The sequence below is a fragment of the Vigna unguiculata genome, chromosome 5 (genome assembly GCF_037176805.1).
Source record: "Vigna unguiculata cultivar grain cowpea cultivar isolate G323 ecotype 2 chromosome 5, ASM3717680v1, whole genome shotgun sequence".
Lineage (NCBI taxonomy): Eukaryota > Viridiplantae > Streptophyta > Magnoliopsida > Fabales > Fabaceae > Vigna > Vigna unguiculata.
The window spans coordinates 29,251,864-29,273,513 of record NC_140796.1 but is presented as its reverse complement, the minus strand read 5'-3'; the positions used below and the strand labels follow the sequence as shown (position 1 = coordinate 29,273,513).

Here is a 21,650-nt window from a genome sequence, read left to right as displayed (position 1 = left end):
TTCATTTACAAAATTATTCAATCAATTACCATATGTTTTTATTTACGCAAAAAGAGTAAATAAATTATATATACCAACTGATAATGCTCTGAATAGAATTGATATTAATTTATAACACGCTTGAAGTGTGGTAGGCCTGTTAGTTCCAAAGACACCTTTGAAGCATGGTAGGTCTATTGGTTCCAAAGATAAAAACCTTCAAATGAAAAAAAGAGCTAAAATGTAAGATGACTTGGGGTTTCCACATTTGCTCACACCAAATAATTGGTGATCATTGCAAAAAGGAAGACCACAGAAGAAAACATACACAAGAAAAAAGGTAAGCTAGAGTAAAATAATTTTTAACATAGCATTGAGCAAGCAATATTAAAACAATTTTCAAATAGGCAACACAGAAGGCACTCAAACATGTGATGGCAAACAACGAGACTCTATGACTCAATTATCCAGATACATATAATAAGATCGGATTCACTGGATGCTTGCACTTATGGTGGCCTCTACTGCACTGCAGAGCCATTGCTAATGGGTTTCACCCTACCGCGCACAAGGTTAGCCCATGATCATCTAAGGTCATTATCCTGCCAAAGACTAGGACCTCCAGTTACTTTCACCACTTGAATCAGTCTGCTCTATATGAGACTAAGTAATTCTTTAGAGTTTCATGATGCAACCTTGCTTGAATCCTTATCTAATTATATACACTACAACACCACCATGAAATCACTTAAGGATTTAATTTTCTCAACAAGCCAAATTCCAAAGAGGATTATTCAATAAAATTGAACAAGTTCCTTTATGGATTAAAGCAATTAGGGCATATGTGGTATAATCATCTTAGTGAATACTTGTTAAAAGAAGGGTGTAAAAATGATCATATTTGTCCTTGTATTTATATGAAAATATTACAAAATGAATTAGAAATTGAGTATAAATAAAGGTGTTTTTGTACATCAAGAGTCTTATATAATGAAAGTGCTTAAAAGGTTATAAATGGACAAGTCACATTCATTATGCACTCCAACAGTTGTAAGGTTGTTAGATGTTGATAAAAGTTCTTTTAGACTTCTAGAAAATGATGAAGAACTTCTTGATACAAAAGTATCATATCTTAGTGCTATAGAAGAACTAATGTTTCTTACTAATTATACTGATCTAGTATTGCATTTACTATAAATTTGTTAAACAAGATATAATTCTTCACCTACAAGAAGACATTGGATTGCAATAAAACATATACTTCCTATTAGTAATAAGATACACAGAAAGGTTGCATCACATTCTCTATTCTTCCTTTCTCTTCTTCCCTCTATTAATAGCTTTATTTTATAACAAATTTATTTTTACTTTTTTTTTATATAAAAATGTGTACATTTAACAATAACTATAAATAAATAAATGTCTATAAAATAAAGTAGTATTTTAATTGTAAATTTTAGAAATCATAAATTTATTTTCACTTTCTTTGTTTATAAACATGTGTACAATTAGCAATATTTAAATTTTAGCCTATTAAGAGAAAATAAGTTAAGGGTAGAAATTTTATATATTATAAGAAAGAATAAGAACTGTAAAGCTTACAAGTTATAAAGATAAATAGTAGAAAAGAATTAGAATACAATAAGTAATTGTTTTATTTACATTTAAAATAATTATCCGGATGAAATGAGTAATGTTTTAAAATTATTAAGAATAAAATTAAAAAATAAAATTGTTTATACGGGAGCAATTTTAGGTAAAAAAATTCGGAGAAATAAAAAGAAACAAAAACGGTTAATATATAAATATAATGCTTGTTGTTAGCCTTGGATTGTAGGCATTGGAAGGAAAAGCAAAGAGAAGTTGAAAGGCTCCTAAGCCACGAAAGCCAAAATTGTTGATGAAAAAATAAAGTATTCCCGCCGTGGGAAACCATTTTATGTTCGAAAAAGAGAACAAGTCTAAACTTGCCGTTGACGTGGCTAATGGCTTTCTCATTAATTTATAATTTAAGAAGATTACAGAAGAACAAGTACTAATAAAGAATGGTTCTTCACCTAATAAATAATTAACTCTAGGTAAAGATGAATAACAAGTTAAACAAAGGGTTCATCCTTATAAATACCAAAGATCAATTAGCCAAAATCATAGAGAAAAAGAGTGCAAAAGAAAAATGAAAGGTGTGTATTTCCTTGTGGCCATCTTGGCTTTCACGTCGTCCATTGCCTCTGCCTATGATCCAAGTCCTCTGCAAGATTTTTGTGTAGCTTTGAATGATACCAAGAATGCTGGTACGTATATAGAAATAAATTATTTACATGAACATGATTCTAAGATTATTACGATTAGAGATTGATTTTGCACTATTTATGGTTATAGTATTTGTGAACGGAAAACTTTGCAAAGACCCAAAAGTAGTGAAAGCACAAGATTTTTTCAGACACGTGGAAGCTGGTAATACATCGAACCCACTTGGTGCACAAGTGAGTCAAGTGTTTGTGGATCAGCTGCCAGGATTCAACACACTTGGCATATCGATGGCTCGTATAGATTTTGCACCAAAGGGTTTAAACGCTCCCCACACTCACCCTCGCGGCACAGAGATCCTTATTGTTGTTGAGGGAAGTCTTTATGTTGGATTTGTGAGTTCCAATCAAGATGGAAACCGTCTCTTTACCAAAGTCTTGAACAAGGGTGATGTCTTTGTCTTCCCAATTGGTCTCATTCATTTCCAACTGAATGTCGGTTATGGCAATGCAGTTGCCATCGCTGCTCTCAGCAGTCAAAATCCAGGAACTATCATTATTGCCAATGCTTTGTTTAAGTCTACTCCATCTATTTCTTCTCAAGTTCTTACCAAAGCTTTCCAAGTCGACAAGAGCATAATTGATTACCTTCAAAAGCAATTCTGGACCGACAACAACCACTAGTCATTCTCATTCATTATCCATTTCCTCTTTCTACGGTTATTTAATAGATCAAAATTCGTGTGAGTTCTATTTGTATGTGGTTTTTGTTGTATTTGGAGTTCAATTTAATTTATTATATAAGAATAACATTATACTTTGCTCAATAAAAATATATCAACTTCAATGACCGTAAAACCATGTATAGCATTACAATCATTACATCTGACATTTGTTTGTATTACACCTGTGCGTTGAATAGAAATCAACAAAATATATGGCTACAACTCCAATTGAATAGGAAAGTTAAACTTACCCAGGACTTCAATTGTTGAGAGCATTTTATTTGGGATAAACTTGTAACATGTTCTTGACCAAATCTTCGGCATTACTTGAAATGGAAGGCTGATGCAACATCAATATGTCCACAAAGAATATCATCCAAGATGGAAAGGCACATACACAATTATGTCATGAGGTATCAACAAATAATGTAAAAGGAAAGGAAACCTCCATACTTAAAAAACAATCAGCTAATATCAAAACCTTTAAATCTAAACAAAAAAAAAAACAAATGAACAACCATCCAATTTTCAAAATCTAACATAGTCATAAAATGTGCATCAATGTTAGCAAAATGCAAGCTTAAATTATAATGCAAGACAATCTAAATCACAAAAGGAAAATCTTAAAAAAATATATGAAATTGGTTAAACTTACACAAGGGAAGCACACCGAAGAGTCGAATTAACAATATAACCCCAACACTTTAGAAGCAACATAATACGCACTCCTAGAGAGTTCAGAATTTACTTTAACATGTGCATTATTCAGAGCAGTAGTACCATGAAAATTCTAATCATTCTTTGAGAACTGAATGGTTTCTACTTGTACCTAACTATGGCCAGACTTATGATGGATGATTTGCCCACTTCAGTAGCTTTTGAATTAAGAGTAAGCATAGAGATGGAACCTGTCTTTAAGAAAATTGTAGCTTGTGCATCTGAAAGTGGAAATTTCACTAGCAGTGATCCATTAGCTTGGGACAACCCTCAAATTGTAGCGCCATAAATCTTCAAAAAAGTTAAAAAAAGTAAGCCTTCCTTCCAAGAAAAAATAAAAAGCTTGACACCAATTTAGAATCATAATACCTTTTTAGGGTTATAAACACCTTGGTAACCTTGAATCTCAAATGAAATAAAACATTTCTGAATTATGCCAAGAAAATCATTTAATACTTGTTCAAAATACATAGAAATAGTACTAATTTTATTACAACAATAACAAAACTTTAGAAGGACACACAAACATGTGGTTGTTCACATAACCTACAATAATCAGTCTATGCTTCCAACCTCACCTAACGAAAAACAAAATATTGGGCTTTAAATGATGATAATAACAACAGTAGGAAAGAAAAATTTTGGTATGGTACTCCTTAAGGAACAATTGAGAATGTCATAGAATTTTGGTAGTGCAATTCTTAATAAACCTAAATCTCATATGAAAAATGAAGTTGATGTATAAAAGAAAACTCTTGAGTGTGTGAGTTAGGAACATGAAGATGTAAATTTCAAGAAGAATTCCTTAAGCTGGGAGTAGATGTCAAGAAGCCCCAACTTGGATATAAGGGTGTCGAAAAGAGCTAGAGAGAAAGCCTTTGTTAGTATATCAACTTATTGATGGTAAGGAGCTTAATGAGACCTTGTTTAACTTTCTCTCTAATCAAGTGGCAATCTATCTCTATATGCTTGGTCCTCCCACAAAATACTTGATTGATGGAATTTGTATAGTAGAAAGGTTGTCATATTATAAAAGTGAAGGTTATTGATGGTGAACCCTGAGATCTTGGATAACATGGTGGAGCCATTGGATTGCATACCTTTTGGATATTGTTTGGTTCTTCATGGACTACCAACAAATAGGAGACTTACCAATGTACATGATGTAACCAATTATAGATCTCCTAATGTTTGTATCTTACATTTGACGTTGACAATCATTGCATCTTACATTTGTTTGTATTACACCTATTCGCTGAATAGAAATCAACAAAATATGTGGCTACAACTCCAATTGAATAGGAAAGTTAAACTTACCCAGGACTTCAATTGTTGAGAGCATTTTATTTGGGATCAACTCGTAACATGTTCTTGACCAAATATTTGGCACTACTTGAAATGGAAGGTTGACGCAACATCAATATGTCCACAAAGAATATCATCCAAGATGGAAAGGCGCATACACAACTATGTCATGAGGTATCAACAAATAATGGAAAAGGAAAGGAAACCTCCATACTAAAAAAAATGAGCTAATATCAAAACCTTTAAAACTGGACAAAAAAAAAAAACAAATGAACAACCATCCAATATTCAAAATCTAACATAGTCATAAAATATGCATCAATGTTCATTCAATCATAGCAAAACTCAAGCTCAAATTGTAATGCGAGACAATCTAACTCACAAAAGGAAAATCTTAATAAAATATATGAAATTAGTAAAATTTACACAAGGAAAGGACACCAAAGAGTCGAATTAACAATATAACCCCAACACTTTAGAAGCAACATAATACGCACTCCTAGAGAGTTCAGAATTTACTTTAGTAGGTGTATTATTCTAAGTAGTAGTACCATGGAAATTCTAATCATTATTTGAGAACAGAATGGTTTCCAGATATAAAATTGCAAGTATTTTTTAAAAAAATTTCTATAAAAAATATTTTGTGCATAACATTTTTCAAAAAAAAAAAATTAATAACAATTTCTTACAAATTCTTATTCATAACCAAATTTAGAATTATTTCCAAAGAAAAAAAAATTAAAAGAATTGGGAAGAAATATGTGCTTTTTTAATAACGATTATTGTCCACTATAATTACTTTGCACTTGAGGTTATGTATGATAAGTGCTCTAATATAAATTGATTTTGTATATGAAATACTTTCAATAACATGCTTAAATTTTTATTTTTAATTTAGTTCGGAGTTTGTGCATAATAATATTTTTTATCTACATGTTTATTTGAAGTAATAATTTTAAAGGAGCCCGATTTAGATTTTATCTTTTCTAAGTTTGATACTTTTATGTCTGTTGTTGTCAAGACTCTGTGAAACACTTTCAATTTGAAAGGTATTTGGCTCTTAAATTATTTTTATGTATATAATTTATTTGATTTTTATTTTAAGGTGAATTTGGCTATAGTGCTTATTATAGTCTCTTGATGTTATTGATACTCTAAACTTGATTTGGTATTGTAATATTTTAGGTTTGGACTTTCCTTCAACAGCAAAATAGATAGAACCTCCAAAATATTCAACTGAATCAAGAGGTAAGACTCTCAAAAGAATGTAAGATAATTTAAATGTCTTATACCTAGTACTCCCTGTATAAATCTATTTTGTGTGGTTATACTATTTAGTATCTTTGTTTAAGTTGTGCTCCAAACAATAGTTATATGGTTATGATTGAGTTTAAATTAAATTGGTAAGCAAGTCTCCTTTTCAGGATCCTGAACACCAATTCCCCACTGATGGAACGAACATGGTGATGTTATTGAATACAATTACTAAGCAAGAGTTGTAGTAATATCTAAATGTTTATGACACTAATAACATCTTTTTACAAAGTTCGTACAATCATCACGCACTGTCGGCCAATAAAAGCTTACCCTTAAACCCTTGTAATAATAGAGCCATGCTCCCTAGAAGACTTCCACAAACTTCTACTTGTACAAGTATGACCAACTTGCGCTTTTTCTAAACATTTAACGCTAGCCAGATTACCATGTAGCTTATTGAGTTTCTCCGCACTATTCTACCTCTTATGCATTGTCAGTCTCTTTCCCTTTATGTTATAAATATGAGTATGCCTTCATCCACGAGTTTCCCGCCTGCACCTGCATGACAACCTCCATTGATGATTCCATTTTCAAGAGTAAGGAAACCAAGGAGAAGCCATGCGAAATTGATGAGGCTTCCATGGAGAAGGATGAAGGTGCGGAAGCTAGAAGATGAGAGGAGCAATGAGCGACAATGGTGTTTGGAGAAGCTCTCAAGTGAGGTTGGGCCAACACTCAAGGAAGGGGGCTAGAGGAAACAAAGAAGGAGAACTCTAGCCTAAGTTGATTCACAAAAAGATAGGAGTCTGGAGTCATCTCAAAAGAGTTAATCTACTATATTCATGAATGAAAATACAAGGGTCCTAAGCTCTCTATTTATAGTAGAAAAGGAGAGCCAAGTGGTCTAGAAAAATCGAGGGAAAAAGGATCTAGAATGTGGTATTTGGAGCCAAAAAGAGAGCATGAGACAAGTGTGACTTGCCACCTAAGCAAGTCACAAGGAACTTGCTTCTAGGCGCATAAAAGAAGCTTGGTGACCAAGCTTGGAGCAAGAAGGATCTAGATCCTCTCACAAATGCGTTCTCCCTCTTGTTGGGCCAATTTCAAGCCCAACTCTTCTTTGGTCCAATTCTCTTCAAAGCCCAAAAACCCTCCAAGGCCCAATACATGGCCCAAACAAAAACCCTATTATACAAAGCCAAAATACAAGGCCCAAAAATAAACCCTATTCTAATATTTACAAACAAAGAGTCCTAGGCTAGGTCTTCACATCTTCCTTAGCCCATGTAAAGTTCATCTTGGGCCTTGTATGTGCATTGGAGGCCCATTCCTCTTGTATCCTCCTAGCCATTGCTCTTGTTGTGGGTCCTTTGGTTAGAGGCATCTCAATATCCCCTCCCTCTTGAGAAGGATTTATCCTTAAATCTTAAATTTATGCCTCATCATCTATACCACCTGCAAAAGGTATTAAGTCAGCAACATTAAAGGTGGCATGTACATCATATTCCTTAGGCAACTCTAGCCTATATGCATTATCATTGACTCTTTTCAGCACTTTAAAGGGACCATCACCTCGAAGGCTAAGTTTAGACTTCCTTTTCTTAGGAAATCTATCTTTTCTAAGGTGTAGTCACACCCAATCCCCTTCTTCAAAAATCATTTCCCTCTTCCCCTGATTGTTGTACTTAGCATACCTCTCGATTTGTTGTTGGATTTGTCTTTTAATCCTCTCATGCATTTTCTTAACAAAATCAGATTTTGCCACCCCTTCTTTATGAATGAAATCAAAAGATGTAGGAAGTGGTAACAAATCCATAGGAATGAGAGGATTAAAGCCATAAACAACTTCAAATGGAGAGATCTTATTAGTCCTATGAACTACTCTATTGTAGGCAAACTCAATATGGGAAAGGTAATCATCCCAAGATTTGTGGTTTCCTTTCAAAATTGCCCTTAGCATAGTAGACAGAGATCTATTAACAACTTTAGTTGGCCCATCAAATTGTGGGTGACATGAAGTAGAGAAATTAAGTTTAGTTCCTAGCCTTGACCAAAGAGTTTTCCAAAAATGGCTAAGGAACTTAGTATCTCTATCAGAAACTATGGTGCGGGGTATACCATGAAGCTTGACCACATCTCTAAAGAAAAATGGAATCAAATCTCAGAAGCAATGTTGCTAGCATCATCCACTTTGTGGCAGGGTATAAAGTGTGTCATTTTGCTAAAACGATCTACCACCACAAAAATGGAATCAAAACCCCTTTGTGTGCTTGGGAGTCCTAAGATAAAATCCATACTTATATCTTCCCAAGGGGCTGAAGCAACGGGCAAGGGGGTGTATAATCCATGAGGCATTGCTTTAGACTTAGATTGTAAGCATGAAATACATCTATTACAATGCCTTTGGACATCCTTCCTCATATGGGGCCAAAAGAATTTCTCTTTTAAAAGACCTAGGGTTTTTTCTACCCCAAAATGACCCATTAATCCCCCTTCATGTGTTTCTTGAACAAGGAGTTTTCTTTGTGAACCTTGGGGAATACAAATTTTTCCTTCTTTAAACAAATACCCCTCATTCACATATAAACCTCCTTGAGGTCTTTCCATACATTCAGCATAAGTAGACGAAAACTTAGAATCTTGATTATACATTTCTGGAATGTGATCAAATCCAAGAATTTGGGCTCTTAATTTTGAAAACAAAGTGTGCCTTCTAGACAAGGCATCAGCCACCACATTACTTTTGCCCTTCTTGTACTTTCATAAGGAAATTGTTCCAAGAATTCCATCCACTTAGCATTTCTTTTATTCAACTTGTGTTGGCCCTTCAAATATTTTAGCGACTCATGGTCACTATGAATGACAAACTCTTTGGACACAAGGTAGTGTTCCCAAGTTTGAAGGGCCCTGACTAAGGCATACAATTCCTTATCATAGGTGGGATAGTTGAGGGAGGCACCATGAAGTTTTTCACTGAAATAAGCAATTGGGTGACCACCTTGCAACAACACAACACCTATTGCTACACCGGATGCATCACACTCTAGCTCAAAAGTTTTTGAAAAGTTTGGTAAAGCTAGAATGGGTGCATTGGTGAGCTTTTCCTTGAGTTGCTGAAAAACAGACTCTTGTTTTTCACCCTAATTAAAAGATACATCTTTCTTGACAAGTTCATTGAGGGGTGAAGCCAAAGTAGAGAAGTTAGGAACATACCTCCTATAAAAGCTTGCCAAACCATGGAAGCTCCTAACCTCTCCAACATTTTTAGGAGTAGGCCATTCTTCGATGGCCTTTATTTTTGTAGGGTCAACATGGACCCCATTTTTATTTACTACAAAACCTAAGAAAATAATACTATCTACACAAAAAGTGCAGTTCTCTTTATTTGCAAACAAACTATTTACCCTAAGGATGGTAAGGACAAACCTTAGATGGTCTATGTGCTCATGTAAGCTCTTGCTATAGATCTAAATGTCATTAAAGTAGACAACCACAAACTTTTCTATGCACTCTGTAAGAACGTGATTCATTAGCCTCATGAATGTGTTAGGTGCATTAGTAAGCCCAAAGGGCATCACTAACCACTCATATAATCCAAATTTGGTCTTAAAAGCGGTTTTCCACTCATCACCTTCTTTTATTCTTATTTCGTGATAACCACTCTTTAGATCAATTTTAGAAAACACGAGGGACCCATGCAATTCATCAAGCCTAGGAATATGATGCCTATATTTAATGGTGATGTTATTTATGGCTATACAATCAAAACACATTCTCCATTTACCATCCTTTTTAGGTACTAAGAAAACAGGCACATCACAAGGGCTATGGCTCTTTTGAACCCAACCCTTCTCCAATAACTCTTGGACTTAAGACTCTATCTCCTTTGTTTCTTGAGGATTTGTCCTATAGGCTGGTCTATTTGGTAGACTAGCCCCAGGCACTAAATCTATTTGATGTTCAATTCCTCTAAAGGGAGGAAGCCCAACAATCCCTTCTTTAGGGAATATATCCTCAAACTCTTTCAAAAGATTTTCAATTTTAGGAGGTAGATTCTTAAGCTTAAGAGATGTGGCAGTACATGTGAGTGTTCCTTTACACAACAGGAGGCATGAAGGTTGTTCAATATTGAGAACTTGATTTAAAGATTTCATGGTTAAAATGTTTTCATTTTGAATGACCTTGGGAGACGGAACACCAATCTCTCCCGCCTCAGATTCATCTTTATTTAGCTTTTGGACTTTTTGAGGACTTCTTTTTGTCCTCATCTTTCTCTTTTTCTCTTTTGTTCTTCATTTGAAGTTGATCCTCAGCCACTTGTGATGGCAAAAGAGGATGAAGAACAAACTTTTTAGCCTTGTGAGTAAAGGTAATCTCGTTGGTGAGACCATTGTGCATGGTTTTCTTATCAAATTGCCAAGGTCTCCCCAATAAGATATGACAAGCTTCCATAGGTACTATATCACATACCACACTATCTTCATATTTCCCTATGGAAAACTTGACCTTTACTTGATGATTGACTGCCAAATCCCCATCTTCATTAAGCCAATGAAGTTTGTAAGGTTTTGGATGAGGTAAGACAGTCAAAGACAACTTGTCAACCAACCTAGTACTGCAGTAGTTACAACACGAGCCACTATCCACAATTAGAGAACAAGTGTTTTCCAAAATTTTACACCTTGTGTGAAATATGTTCTCTCTTTGTGTTAGTGCTTGTGGACTAGGTTGATTGTTGAGGATCCTTCTAACCATTAAAAGGTCCCCATCACAAAGGTGAGCATCTTCTATATTAGACTCATCGGATTCCTCACTTCCACTCTCACTTTCATTTTCATCATGGCTACTATATCTATCAACACCCCTAAGAATCATGGTCTTTTTGGTGGGGCATTGAGATGCTATGTGACCTCTACCAAGACATTTGATTTCACTTGTGCGAGTGTGTGATGATGCACTCCCCTCTTTATCTTTTCCTAGATTCCTAGGTGGCTCCTCCTTTTTCTCTTCTTTCTTAAAATCCTTTTTAACATAAGAGTTAGTTTGAGCTTGATTTCTTTTTGAAAAAGATTTTCTCAAATTTTGTTGTTCTACCTTAATGCATATTTGCGCCAAATCATTCAAATCTTGGTAAGGTGGAAGCTCAACTCTATCTCGTATATCAAGGTTTAAGCCATTTAAGAATCTAGAAATGGTAATGGACTCTTCCTCAATTATTCCCACCCACATCATAAGTAACTTCATTTTCTGTCTATATTCTTCCACAGACATATTTCTTTGTTAGAGTCTTTGGAGCTTGTTCATAAGCTCCCTATTGTAGTATGAGGGAATGTGTCTCCTCCTAAGGGTTGACTTAAGATCATTCTAATATTCAATTGAAGGTCCATTACTTCTTAGCCTCTCTTGGACTATAGAAGTCCACTAATACATAGCATACCCTTAAAAGCTTAGGGTAGCAAGAGACACTTACCTTTCTTCACTAACTTGATGGAAAGCAAAGAGTTGCTCAACCTTCATCTCCCAATCCAAATAAGCTCTAACACCATCTTTTCCTTGAAAGTGAGGCAAGTATACTTTAACTTCTCTAGGAGTAGGGACTTTTCTTTTTCTCTGGGAAGGTTGTTGATAATATTCTCCTAATCTTAGTCCTTCCTCTTCCCCATATATTGAAGCTCCACTTCTAGACCCTTTGATAGAATTACTCCTACTTTTTAGCTTATTTTGGATTTTCTCATATCTTTTCTTTAAAGCTTTGATTTGTTCCTCCAAGAGAGCAATTTGGCCATCTCTTTCCAATTGATCTTTCACCTTGTAAATTGCCTCTTGTTGTCTCCATAGTTCAAGTGATTTGAGTTGTTGAGAAACATGTTTTAAACTATGAATTGAATCCTCATAATCACTTGCACTATGTAGGGAGGGTTGACTAGCCATGATTACTAAGAGCTAACTGAGAAATTCTAAAGAGGAAGTAAATAACAAACTTCTTGAATTATCTTCCAGGAAAAAGAGGTGAATCACTTGGATTGCTTACTTACCAAGTCTTTCCTTGCCAAAGTAATTCAAAGAATATTGCACAAAACTTCTAAAATAGAATTAGACACACACTAACAATTAAGCAACAAAAACAAAAAATATTTGGAGTCTAACTATGCGGCCTACTTTGGTGAGGCTTGATGTTGCAAGACACACTCACCGTCTACAAGCGCTTTTACTATTTTAGAAGGTTCTAACTAAGAGATGAGAGAACACCTAAGGCTCCCCCAAGACACTTAATTAGTCCAAAGAGATACAAGAAAGAAAACTTGAACAAATACAACTCAAATGACTACAATCACAAATTTGCACAAACTTTAAAAGTCTTAGAGTGTTTCACTCCACTCTTTTCTTTTTTCTTTTGTCTCAGTCAAGTGTTTGCTTTGAATTTTCTTCTTTGTGAACTTCACTTGTAGCTTGGAGTTCCACTTTGGTTTCCAACTCCTAGGATGCTACCTTGAGTATTTGGTTACCTCCAAAGAAATCTTCCACCAAGAATGTAACACCAAACCAAAGAAGCCAATAAGGAAAAATATGAAAAGCTTAAATGAAAGAAGAGCTAAACTTAAGCGGAATATAGATGAAACATACTCAAAGATTTAACAAAGAAAGACAAACTAGAAATAACGCAAAGAAACAAGTTAAGCACTCAAATGAATTACCTAAAGAATGACACTAGAATGGATTAAAAACAACCAAAAACAAGCTAGAAATCTGCATAGAATTTGAATTTTCAACCACTGCCAGTCCAAAAATGTGAAATTCAGCCTCTACTTCAGCGATTTATCATTTTTTTCATTTCTCAACATTTTTCAATGATGTTTGTTTTCTTTTCTTCGTCTATTTTTAGCTAAAAGAGGCAAAAATCAGATCTGGATTTGCAATAGCCAATTTTTTTTTATAAAACAAATACAGAAAGTGTGCAGACAAACAGAAACTGGAACAGCAGTAAAATGCAACAAAAAAAATGCTCTCAAACTCAAGTGATGGTAATGATTCTAGTGTACTTCTTTTGTCACTTTCTTTTGATATTTTCTTTTGATTATTTTTGGCACTTACTTGTACTCTGCTTGTGCTCTTTTTTTGTCTTTTTTTTATAGTTCTTACAATAGCTAGTTTCCACCACAAATCAGAATCACCACCACACTATGCTTGATCATTTGCATTTTAATAGAAACAAAAGAGAAGGAAACTTAAAGAAATCAAAAGAAGATTATGAAATTCAAGGAAACACAATGGAAATTAACTCTAAAGAACTTGCCCAGAACTAATTAACAAGTATGAACTCAAATGTGAAAATTAAAAGCATACACAACACACTAGAAACGAAAATGAAACTTAGGTGATTAAGCTAGCACGAGGAAAATTCCCACTAGACATTAAGATAACAAAGGTTATCTAGATGTGAAGGTTCATTTCCAAGGCTCCAAAGGAGAAGAGAAGGTGTATTTATGAACCAAAAACAACAACAATACATAAGCAAAATAGTAGCAAAATGGAAAGCTAAACAAAGGAATGTAAGACATAATTGAACTACACATTACTCTAGACAAAACATATGGATGAGAAAAGTAAAATGACTCAAATAGATGAAATAGAAAATGAACAAAACTCAAACGAAAATGTAAAAGGCACACAAATTCACCATGGTTGAGCTCTTAGGCACAATGGCTGAATGGTTCCAAAGGAACAATGATAAGAACCATATAACCAATGAGGTGAAAAGAAGAAAAACAACAAGACAATAAAAGGAAGTAATGAACAACACGGAAATTGAAAGAAAAACCACAAGGAAGATGAACTTATCTCTTGACGTCAAGCTTGATCAACCAAGGCTCTAGATACTACATGATGAGTTTGATTACCATGTAGCTTATTGAGTTTCTCAGCACTATTCTACCTCTTATGCATTGTCAGTCTCTTTCCCTTCATGTTATAAATACGAGTATGCCTTCATCCACGAGTTTCCCGCCTGCACCTGCATGACAATCTCCATTGATGATTCCATCTTCAAGAGTAAGGAAACCAAGGAGAATCCATGCGGAATTGATGAGGCTTCCATGGAGAAGGATGAAGGTGCGGAAGCTAGAAGATGAGAGGAGCAATGAGTGACAATGGTGTTTGGAGAAGCTCTCAAGTGAGGTTGGGCCAACACTCAAGGAAGGGGGCTAGAGGAAACAAAGAAGGAGAACTCTAGCCTAAGTTGATTCACAAAAAGAGAGGAGTCTAGAGTCATCTCAACAGAGTTTCTCTACTAAATTCATGAATGAAAATACAAGGGTCCTAAGCTCTCTATTTATAGTAGAAAAAGAGAGCCAAGTGGTCTAGAAAAATTGAGGGAAAAAGGATCTAGAATGTGGTATTTGGAGCCAAAAAGAGAGCATGAGGCAAGTGTGACTTGCCACCTAAGCAAGTCACAAGGAACTTGCTTCTAGGCACATAAGAGAAGCTTGGTGACCAAGCTTGGAGCAAGAAGGATCTAGATCCTCTCATAAATGTGCTATCCCTCTTGTTGGGCCAATTTCAAGCCCAACTCTTCTTTGGTCCAATTCTCTTCAAAGACCAAAAACACTCCAAGGCCCAATACATGGCCAAAAAAAAACCCTATTCTACAAAGCCCAAAATACAAGGCCCAAAAATAAACCCTATTCTAATAATTACAAACAAAGAGTCCTAGACTAGGTCTTCACATCTTCCTTTGCCAATGTAAAGTTCATCTTGAGCCTTGTATATGCATTGAAGGTCCATTCCTCTTGTATCCTCCTAGCCATTGTTCTTGTTGTGGTTCCCTTGGTTAGAGGCATATCATCATCCATAGAGACACTTGGCATACATTAGGTTTCTTGGATGACATGTTTGTGATATTTCAAAAGCTTACTACTTGCTAGTTGTGAGAGGAGATCAAGCCTGACATTCGGATCTCTAGGCACAAAAGATAAAGAAATATTTTCAAAATGCATTAGTGCAAAAAGATCTTTTGAAAGTGCCTAATAGATTTCGGTTTCAAGAAAAATGAAGTCTTTTAAAACATAGTGGAATTTTTGAAATTGTTTTGCATAACTTTAGGCTTTGTTTCTAAAATAACCAAAGTTTATACTAGTATAGGCTTCAATTCTTTAAATAATTGAAGCCTATAATACTATAGACTTCGATTCTCTTACATCCCCACCAAAGCTTTTCCATTCCATCATTCTACACCCACCCACTATTAAACACTCTTTGCAACTTCCATTTGCATCACTCCTCCATTGTAAGAGCCACACTACTCCACTCTTCTCTCTTCCTTGTTGCCAAACGTGAATCACGTTGTTGCTTTCGCTGCCACTCCTCCACTTTGCTCTCCTACCTCCCTTCCTTTTGTCCAATGTCAACTGATGTTGCTCCCTTCCCTTCCCTTCTCCAACTGAAAAGAGGTTGATTCTATTGCTTTTTGAAATTAGAATTCACCAATAACTATCTAAATATTATTTTTCAATTAATTATTGTCTTTGATTTTCATATTAATCAATGTAAATTCTCAATTTATTTGTTGGTGTTCTCACTATTAACCAAAGTACATTTTGTTGCATATTCCCCTTTCTTGTTGTGGTTGTTAATTTGATCTTTGAATTTGATGTCTTTCACATCGACTATCTGATTCTGCAACTCTGGTTCATGTCCTCCATCATCTGCTTCATTTCAGAGTAATGCTTAGTCATCATTTTCATAATCTTTTTAAAATGGCCTCCTAAGCTTTGTCATTCATTATCTGACTTAAATAATAAGACATTTGTTATGCTCTAATAGCCAACTTTAGAAGCATATGTTCTTTGTCCCGAAAAAGTATTCTAAATTTTACAGTTTCAAGAAATCTTAGATGGACTTGGAGGATGAAATTATTAGCTCGAAGTAATTCAACAAAGTTGTTGTTACTTGCATCCTCGATCATGTTGTGTTATATTTGATCATTTTAATACCATTCTTGATCAATATTCTTCCACTGTTGATCAACTCACAACATTTCATCTATGACCTCTAGTTTTTCTCTCACCCCATCCATTAATAACACAAATTCCCTATAGGATGATCCATTGGTTGCTACAACTAGTTTTGGTCATGATCTTGCTGTTAAGAATCAAATGGAACATATGATGATTGGGGTGGATACGTAGAATATGTTTGTTCCTCATATTCGAAAAAAAAAGGATGATCTAGGATATAGATTATTTAGTTAACGTATAGTTAACCTACTTATATCAAGTACACTAGTACATGTGACAATTTGTTGTTGATAACCATATGAATCATGTCGTTGATGTGGATAGTACTCATAGTTCCCTTGAAAATAAAATTGTTGATTATTTTCATATGAAAAAGCATTTTGTATTTTCGAAAGAGGTTTTCTGAAAAGAAATAAGTTGAAAGCTTGTTGAGTAGACTTCCAGAAAAGAGAGGTGAGTCTCAATGGACAACTTAAGTACCTTATCTTTCCATAGCCAAAGTGTTTGCTAACTAGTTTCACAAATTTTTTAAAGAAATCTGTAAACAAAAATTATGATTAAAATAAAATAAAATAAAAAGTTACTAAATTAAAATAACTAAATAAAATAAAATAAATGTTATAAAAAATAGAGAAAAATAAAACGTTAGTGATAAACAAAAATAAAATAAGAACCAAAATTATACAAATTCTAACCGTGTTCTCTGGCAACAATGCCAAATTTGATAACGTTGTCACTAACACTATCAAATTAATACTACTAAAGTATAACAACTTCAGTATTGCTAAGATAATGCACAACAAAATAGAAAGGGTAAAGTGAATCATAAGTCATCTCTCAACGGACACAAAATCGTTTCCTAACAAATTAGTTCATATAAAATCTATAGAACAAAAGGGTTAGCAAAATACAATAAAAAAACACAAAAAGATAAAGGTAAAATGATAATTTTAAATAATAAAATAATAAAAGAAGGAAATATAATTGAAAAGATAAAAAGAAATAAAAATAATTATAATGAAAATAAGTTTATTCCTCTGCTTATTTTTCAAAAGAAATGTCACCATTGGTTATCTAAGGATTATTTTTCAATTAACTATTGTCTTAGATTTTCGAATTAATCAATGTAAATTCTCAATAATTTTGTTAGCATTGTCACTACTAAAAAAATTACATTCACAATTAAAAGGAAGAACATTATAGATTAATCATAGTAAATTTAACCAAAGTACATTCTCAATTAAATATTATTATGCCTAATCACAGCTACTCTTTTCCCTCTTCTATTAAGTAAAAAGCTAATGAACCAAAGTACATTCTTGATTTATTCTTGTTAAAGTTTTCACCTTTAAACAAAGTACATTCTCAGTTATTGGCAAAAACTCATTCAATCAGATAGTGGCCTACTTTCATTCATGAAGCACAAATTGGCTCTTGAACACCAAAGGCAGAAGTTGGATTCTTGTTGAAAGAAAGCAAATTTTGGTTTGACTATTAATTCCGTTAATGTGCACGTTCAATTCGTGATTCATTATTTTTGTTATTTCGTATGTTCTAGCTGTGAATTTGTGTTGTTTTTATGCTTTATTTGCTCCCATGAACCTCTAGAATTCATGTCGCACAGATTATAAGTACAAATTAAAGGATTTCATAGTGTTAGTTAATTATGTTAATTAGGGGTCAAAATTTGGGGATTTTTTTATTTAATTAATCTTTTGTGAAATTTTTAGTTAAGTTTATTGCTATTAGTTATGCTTAAGTGTTTTTAAATGTCCAGTACATGAAATGCATGTCACTGTAAACTAGAAGTTTACAAATCAATGGTTGAATAAAACAAAAAGTGTATTTGAGAAATTATCAACCTTCTCTTGTGGCTTTTATTGCACATATCTATTAATAATACAAATGAAGGTAGCACAAAATGCAAGTTTTTAATAAAATAATATATATGGAAAACTTGAATTTCAATTTTTTGTCAAAAAAAGCAAAGAAGCTAACGTGTCAAATAGATAAATTTTTTAACTAACAAAAATTAAATAAAAAATCAAATTTTGAAACTTAAAATGAACCCTGAAACGCTCATTTCGCATCACCCACTTCCTCTCACTCCTTTCCTCTCACAGATTCCTACTTTTTCTCACAAACTTAGTATCTTTTCATTTTCTTCCTCTCTCTTACGCATCACTCACATTATTTTCTCTCGACACAACCTCTACTTCACCCCAACGTTTCAGTAACGTTTACTTTATCCTCTACAAGGTTATCTTTTCTCGAAGTTCTCCTTCTTCTACACGAGTATGTAATTTTTTTTTTCATGATTTCTTTCTCAAATGAAAGTTTTGATCTTTACTATTAAACACATTCAACAGATAAAAGTTTCTGTTGGATATCGGTTTTGCTCTCAGATCTACTATTTTTTGTTTTATCTTTTTGTTGGATTGATGTTTTGCTCTCAGAATCATGAGCAATGTCAAGAACACCAAACAGGTAAAAAAATTTATACGATTTTTTGTTCTTCTACCACCATATTTAACTAATCTTTTTTGTTGTATTTATCTGTTTGATGCATGTTTTACTCTTAGATCTATTTTGTATTTCTTTTATTTCTGGTTTAGAGTGATGTTTTGCTCTCAAAATCATGAGCATCGTCAAGAACATAAAAAAGGTAAAAACTTTTCTGTTATTTTTCGTTCTTTTACCATATTTAACTTTTTTTCTTTGTTGTATTTATTTGTTCGATGGATGTTTTGCTCTCAGATCTACTTTTCTTTGTATTGATGTTTTGCTCTCATATTCATGAGCATCGTCAAGAACATAAAAAAGGTAAACAAATTTATGATATTTTCCATTCTTCTACCATATTTGTTTTTCTTGCAGAACTTTTCTTGTTCTCCAAGATCTGAATACTTTGAATTCTTTTTTATGTTTGTTTGTCTCTAATGAATGAATGTTTTTTGGCAGATAGATGAAATGTGTCAAGATAACAATAAAGGTTGAAACTTTTGTTCTTCTTGCGTGGTTCTTCTCGCGGATCTTTTGTTCTTCTCCCAGATCTGAATATCTTTTTTATGTTTTTATTCTCTGATGAATGGATGTTTTGTAGCAGATGGATGAACTATTCCAACAACACAATAAAGGCCGAAGCTTTTTGTTCTTCTTGCGAATTTTTGCTTCTTCTCCATATTTGAATACTTTTTGATGTTCTTTTTCTCTGATGAATGAATGCTTTCTGTCAGATGGATGAACGGGTTGAGGAACACAATAAAGGTAGAAGCTTTTGTTCTTCTCGCGGATCTTTTCAGCTTCTCCCAGATCTCAATATTTTTTTGTGTTTTTTTTTCTCAAATGAATGCATGTTGGAGATGGATGAATTGTTTCAAGAATGCAATAAAGGTATAAGCTTTTGTTCTTCTCGTGAATCTTTTCTCCTTCTCCTGGATCTAAATACTTTTTTATGTTTTTTTCTCTGATGGATGATTTATTTCTATCAAATTGATGAAATGTTTGAAGAACAAAATAAAGGTACAAGCTTTTCTTCTTCTCGCGAATGTTTTTTCTTCTTCTCCCATATCTGAATTTTTTGTGAATCGTTTTTGCTTCTACCACATGTATATAATGTTGTATGTCTTCTTTCTTCTTCTTTTTTATCAATGCAGTTTTTCTTTGAAATAAATTAATTGTTTCAACAAGACAACAAACCTACAATTTTTTCTTCTTCTCTTAGATGTTTTCTGATTCTACTACATTTAAGTAGTTTTCTGTCTTTCCTGCACTTTAAAAATGAAAATTTTCTTTTATATGAATGAACTCTTCGTTTGTTTTTTCTTGACAAAGTGTCAAACACATTCATGTTTTTTTTTAATGATTTTCACTTTTGATTTTTTATTTATGGATTTTTGTATTTTTGGATTCATAGTTCTACTGAAATTTTTGTTCTTTTCTTCATTTTCAAATCAGATATGTATTTCTTTTTCGAAAGATTGCATTTCAAATATTTAAATTTAATTTATTTTTTTATTATGCAATCCATTTTAATAACTCTAATGTTATTATTTACATTTACCGTTAGAAGAGCCATGATCAACACATTTATAGTTTTGTCGTTATATTTGAATTAAAATTAATTTATTTTTGTTTATTTATTTAACCATAATTATTGCTATTTAATAAATAATGTAAGTGCAAGATAAACAATAAATGTGAACCATCATGACGTACAATTGTGACTCTTGGAATAACTATTATTATCATATTCTCTTCATATAAATTACGAGTGTTGATTTTATTTGTATCTCTCGATCTATGAGTAACAATCTTCTCCCATTTCATTACCCATCTATAAGTAACAATCTTTTTCGTTTTCTGTTAAAAATATTCTATTATTATTCTTCTTCATTACCAATATATTGTTATGGTTAAATATTAGTTAAAATTGTTTTCTATCACTTTTTCTATGTTATATAATTTCTTAAAAGTAGTAAATTATGAATACATTTATCAACACTTATCTGTATCCATTATAATCAAAGTAATGCCAAGAAATAAATATTTAAATTTAATTAACTTAATTAAATATTACAAATGAATAAAACAAACTAAATAATTAATAAAAATAAAGTTTGGATGAGAAATATTTATAACAAAATAAATACTTAAGAAGAAATAAAGATTGGAGAAACATTATTATAATATATTCATATTTGTCAAAAATGTTTGTTGGTCAATAACGTTTACAAAGTTTGAACTTGAGGAGCGAGAATTACTTATTTTTGAAAGTGATAAAGACAAAATCAACAAGGATATCATAATTATCTATCCGTTTGATTAATTTTTTCTATTTCATTTCTTTTTCATCGCAAGTTTTTTATTATTATTTAAAAGACCTTTATGTTTACAATGTTTCATGTTTTCTATTTTATATTTTAAAATAATATTGTTTTGAAATCTAATTTTAATCATTATTAACTATTTTATATTACTTAGTTTAAATACATTTATTTACCAAAATAAAAATTAAGACTTTTATTTTTTGTTTTACCTAGCTTACCGAAGAAGTTTTTTATACTTTTCAAAACTTACTTTTCATCCTCCAAAAATTAAAAGAGGTTGAGAAGAATAAAAATAACTTTTGAGTTTCTACCTACACAACTTCCAAGATAAACTTTTGTCTCTTCCAACTCGTTTTTGTCATTAATTAACATTAATTTTGAAGAAACAAACAACTTTTTGTGTGTCTCAATGCAATGTTATATTTGAATTTATTGTATTATAATTTTAAATGAAAAATGTTTAAAAAAAATCTACCTACCTTCTTGAAAAAGTTTTAGACTGGTCTCAAAAATCTTCTCACCTACCCATAAAGTAAAAGTTATTTTGAATTACCAAATCTCTAATGATATCTAATCTAA

General features: G+C 32.7%; 1 protein-coding gene and 1 long non-coding RNA gene across 2 annotated transcripts; both read left to right on the top strand.

Annotated features, from left to right (window-relative positions):
• Positions 1-2,145: 2,145 nt before the first annotated feature.
• Positions 2,146-2,984, top strand: LOC114186277 (germin-like protein subfamily 1 member 7). Its single transcript, XM_028074335.2, has 2 exons — positions 2,146-2,270; positions 2,359-2,984. Exons 1-2 carry the CDS (start codon positions 2,153-2,155, stop codon positions 2,907-2,909), a joined length of 669 nt encoding a protein of 222 aa, XP_027930136.1. The 5' UTR covers positions 2,146-2,152; the 3' UTR covers positions 2,910-2,984.
• A 15,370-nt stretch (positions 2,985-18,354) lies between these two features.
• LOC146886339 (uncharacterized) lies at positions 18,355-19,652 on the top strand. The gene is made up of 4 exons (XR_014994876.1): positions 18,355-18,729; positions 18,858-18,907; positions 19,000-19,065; positions 19,204-19,652. It is a non-coding gene; the product is annotated as an uncharacterized LOC146886339 (long non-coding RNA).
• Positions 19,653-21,650: the final 1,998 nt, after the last annotated feature.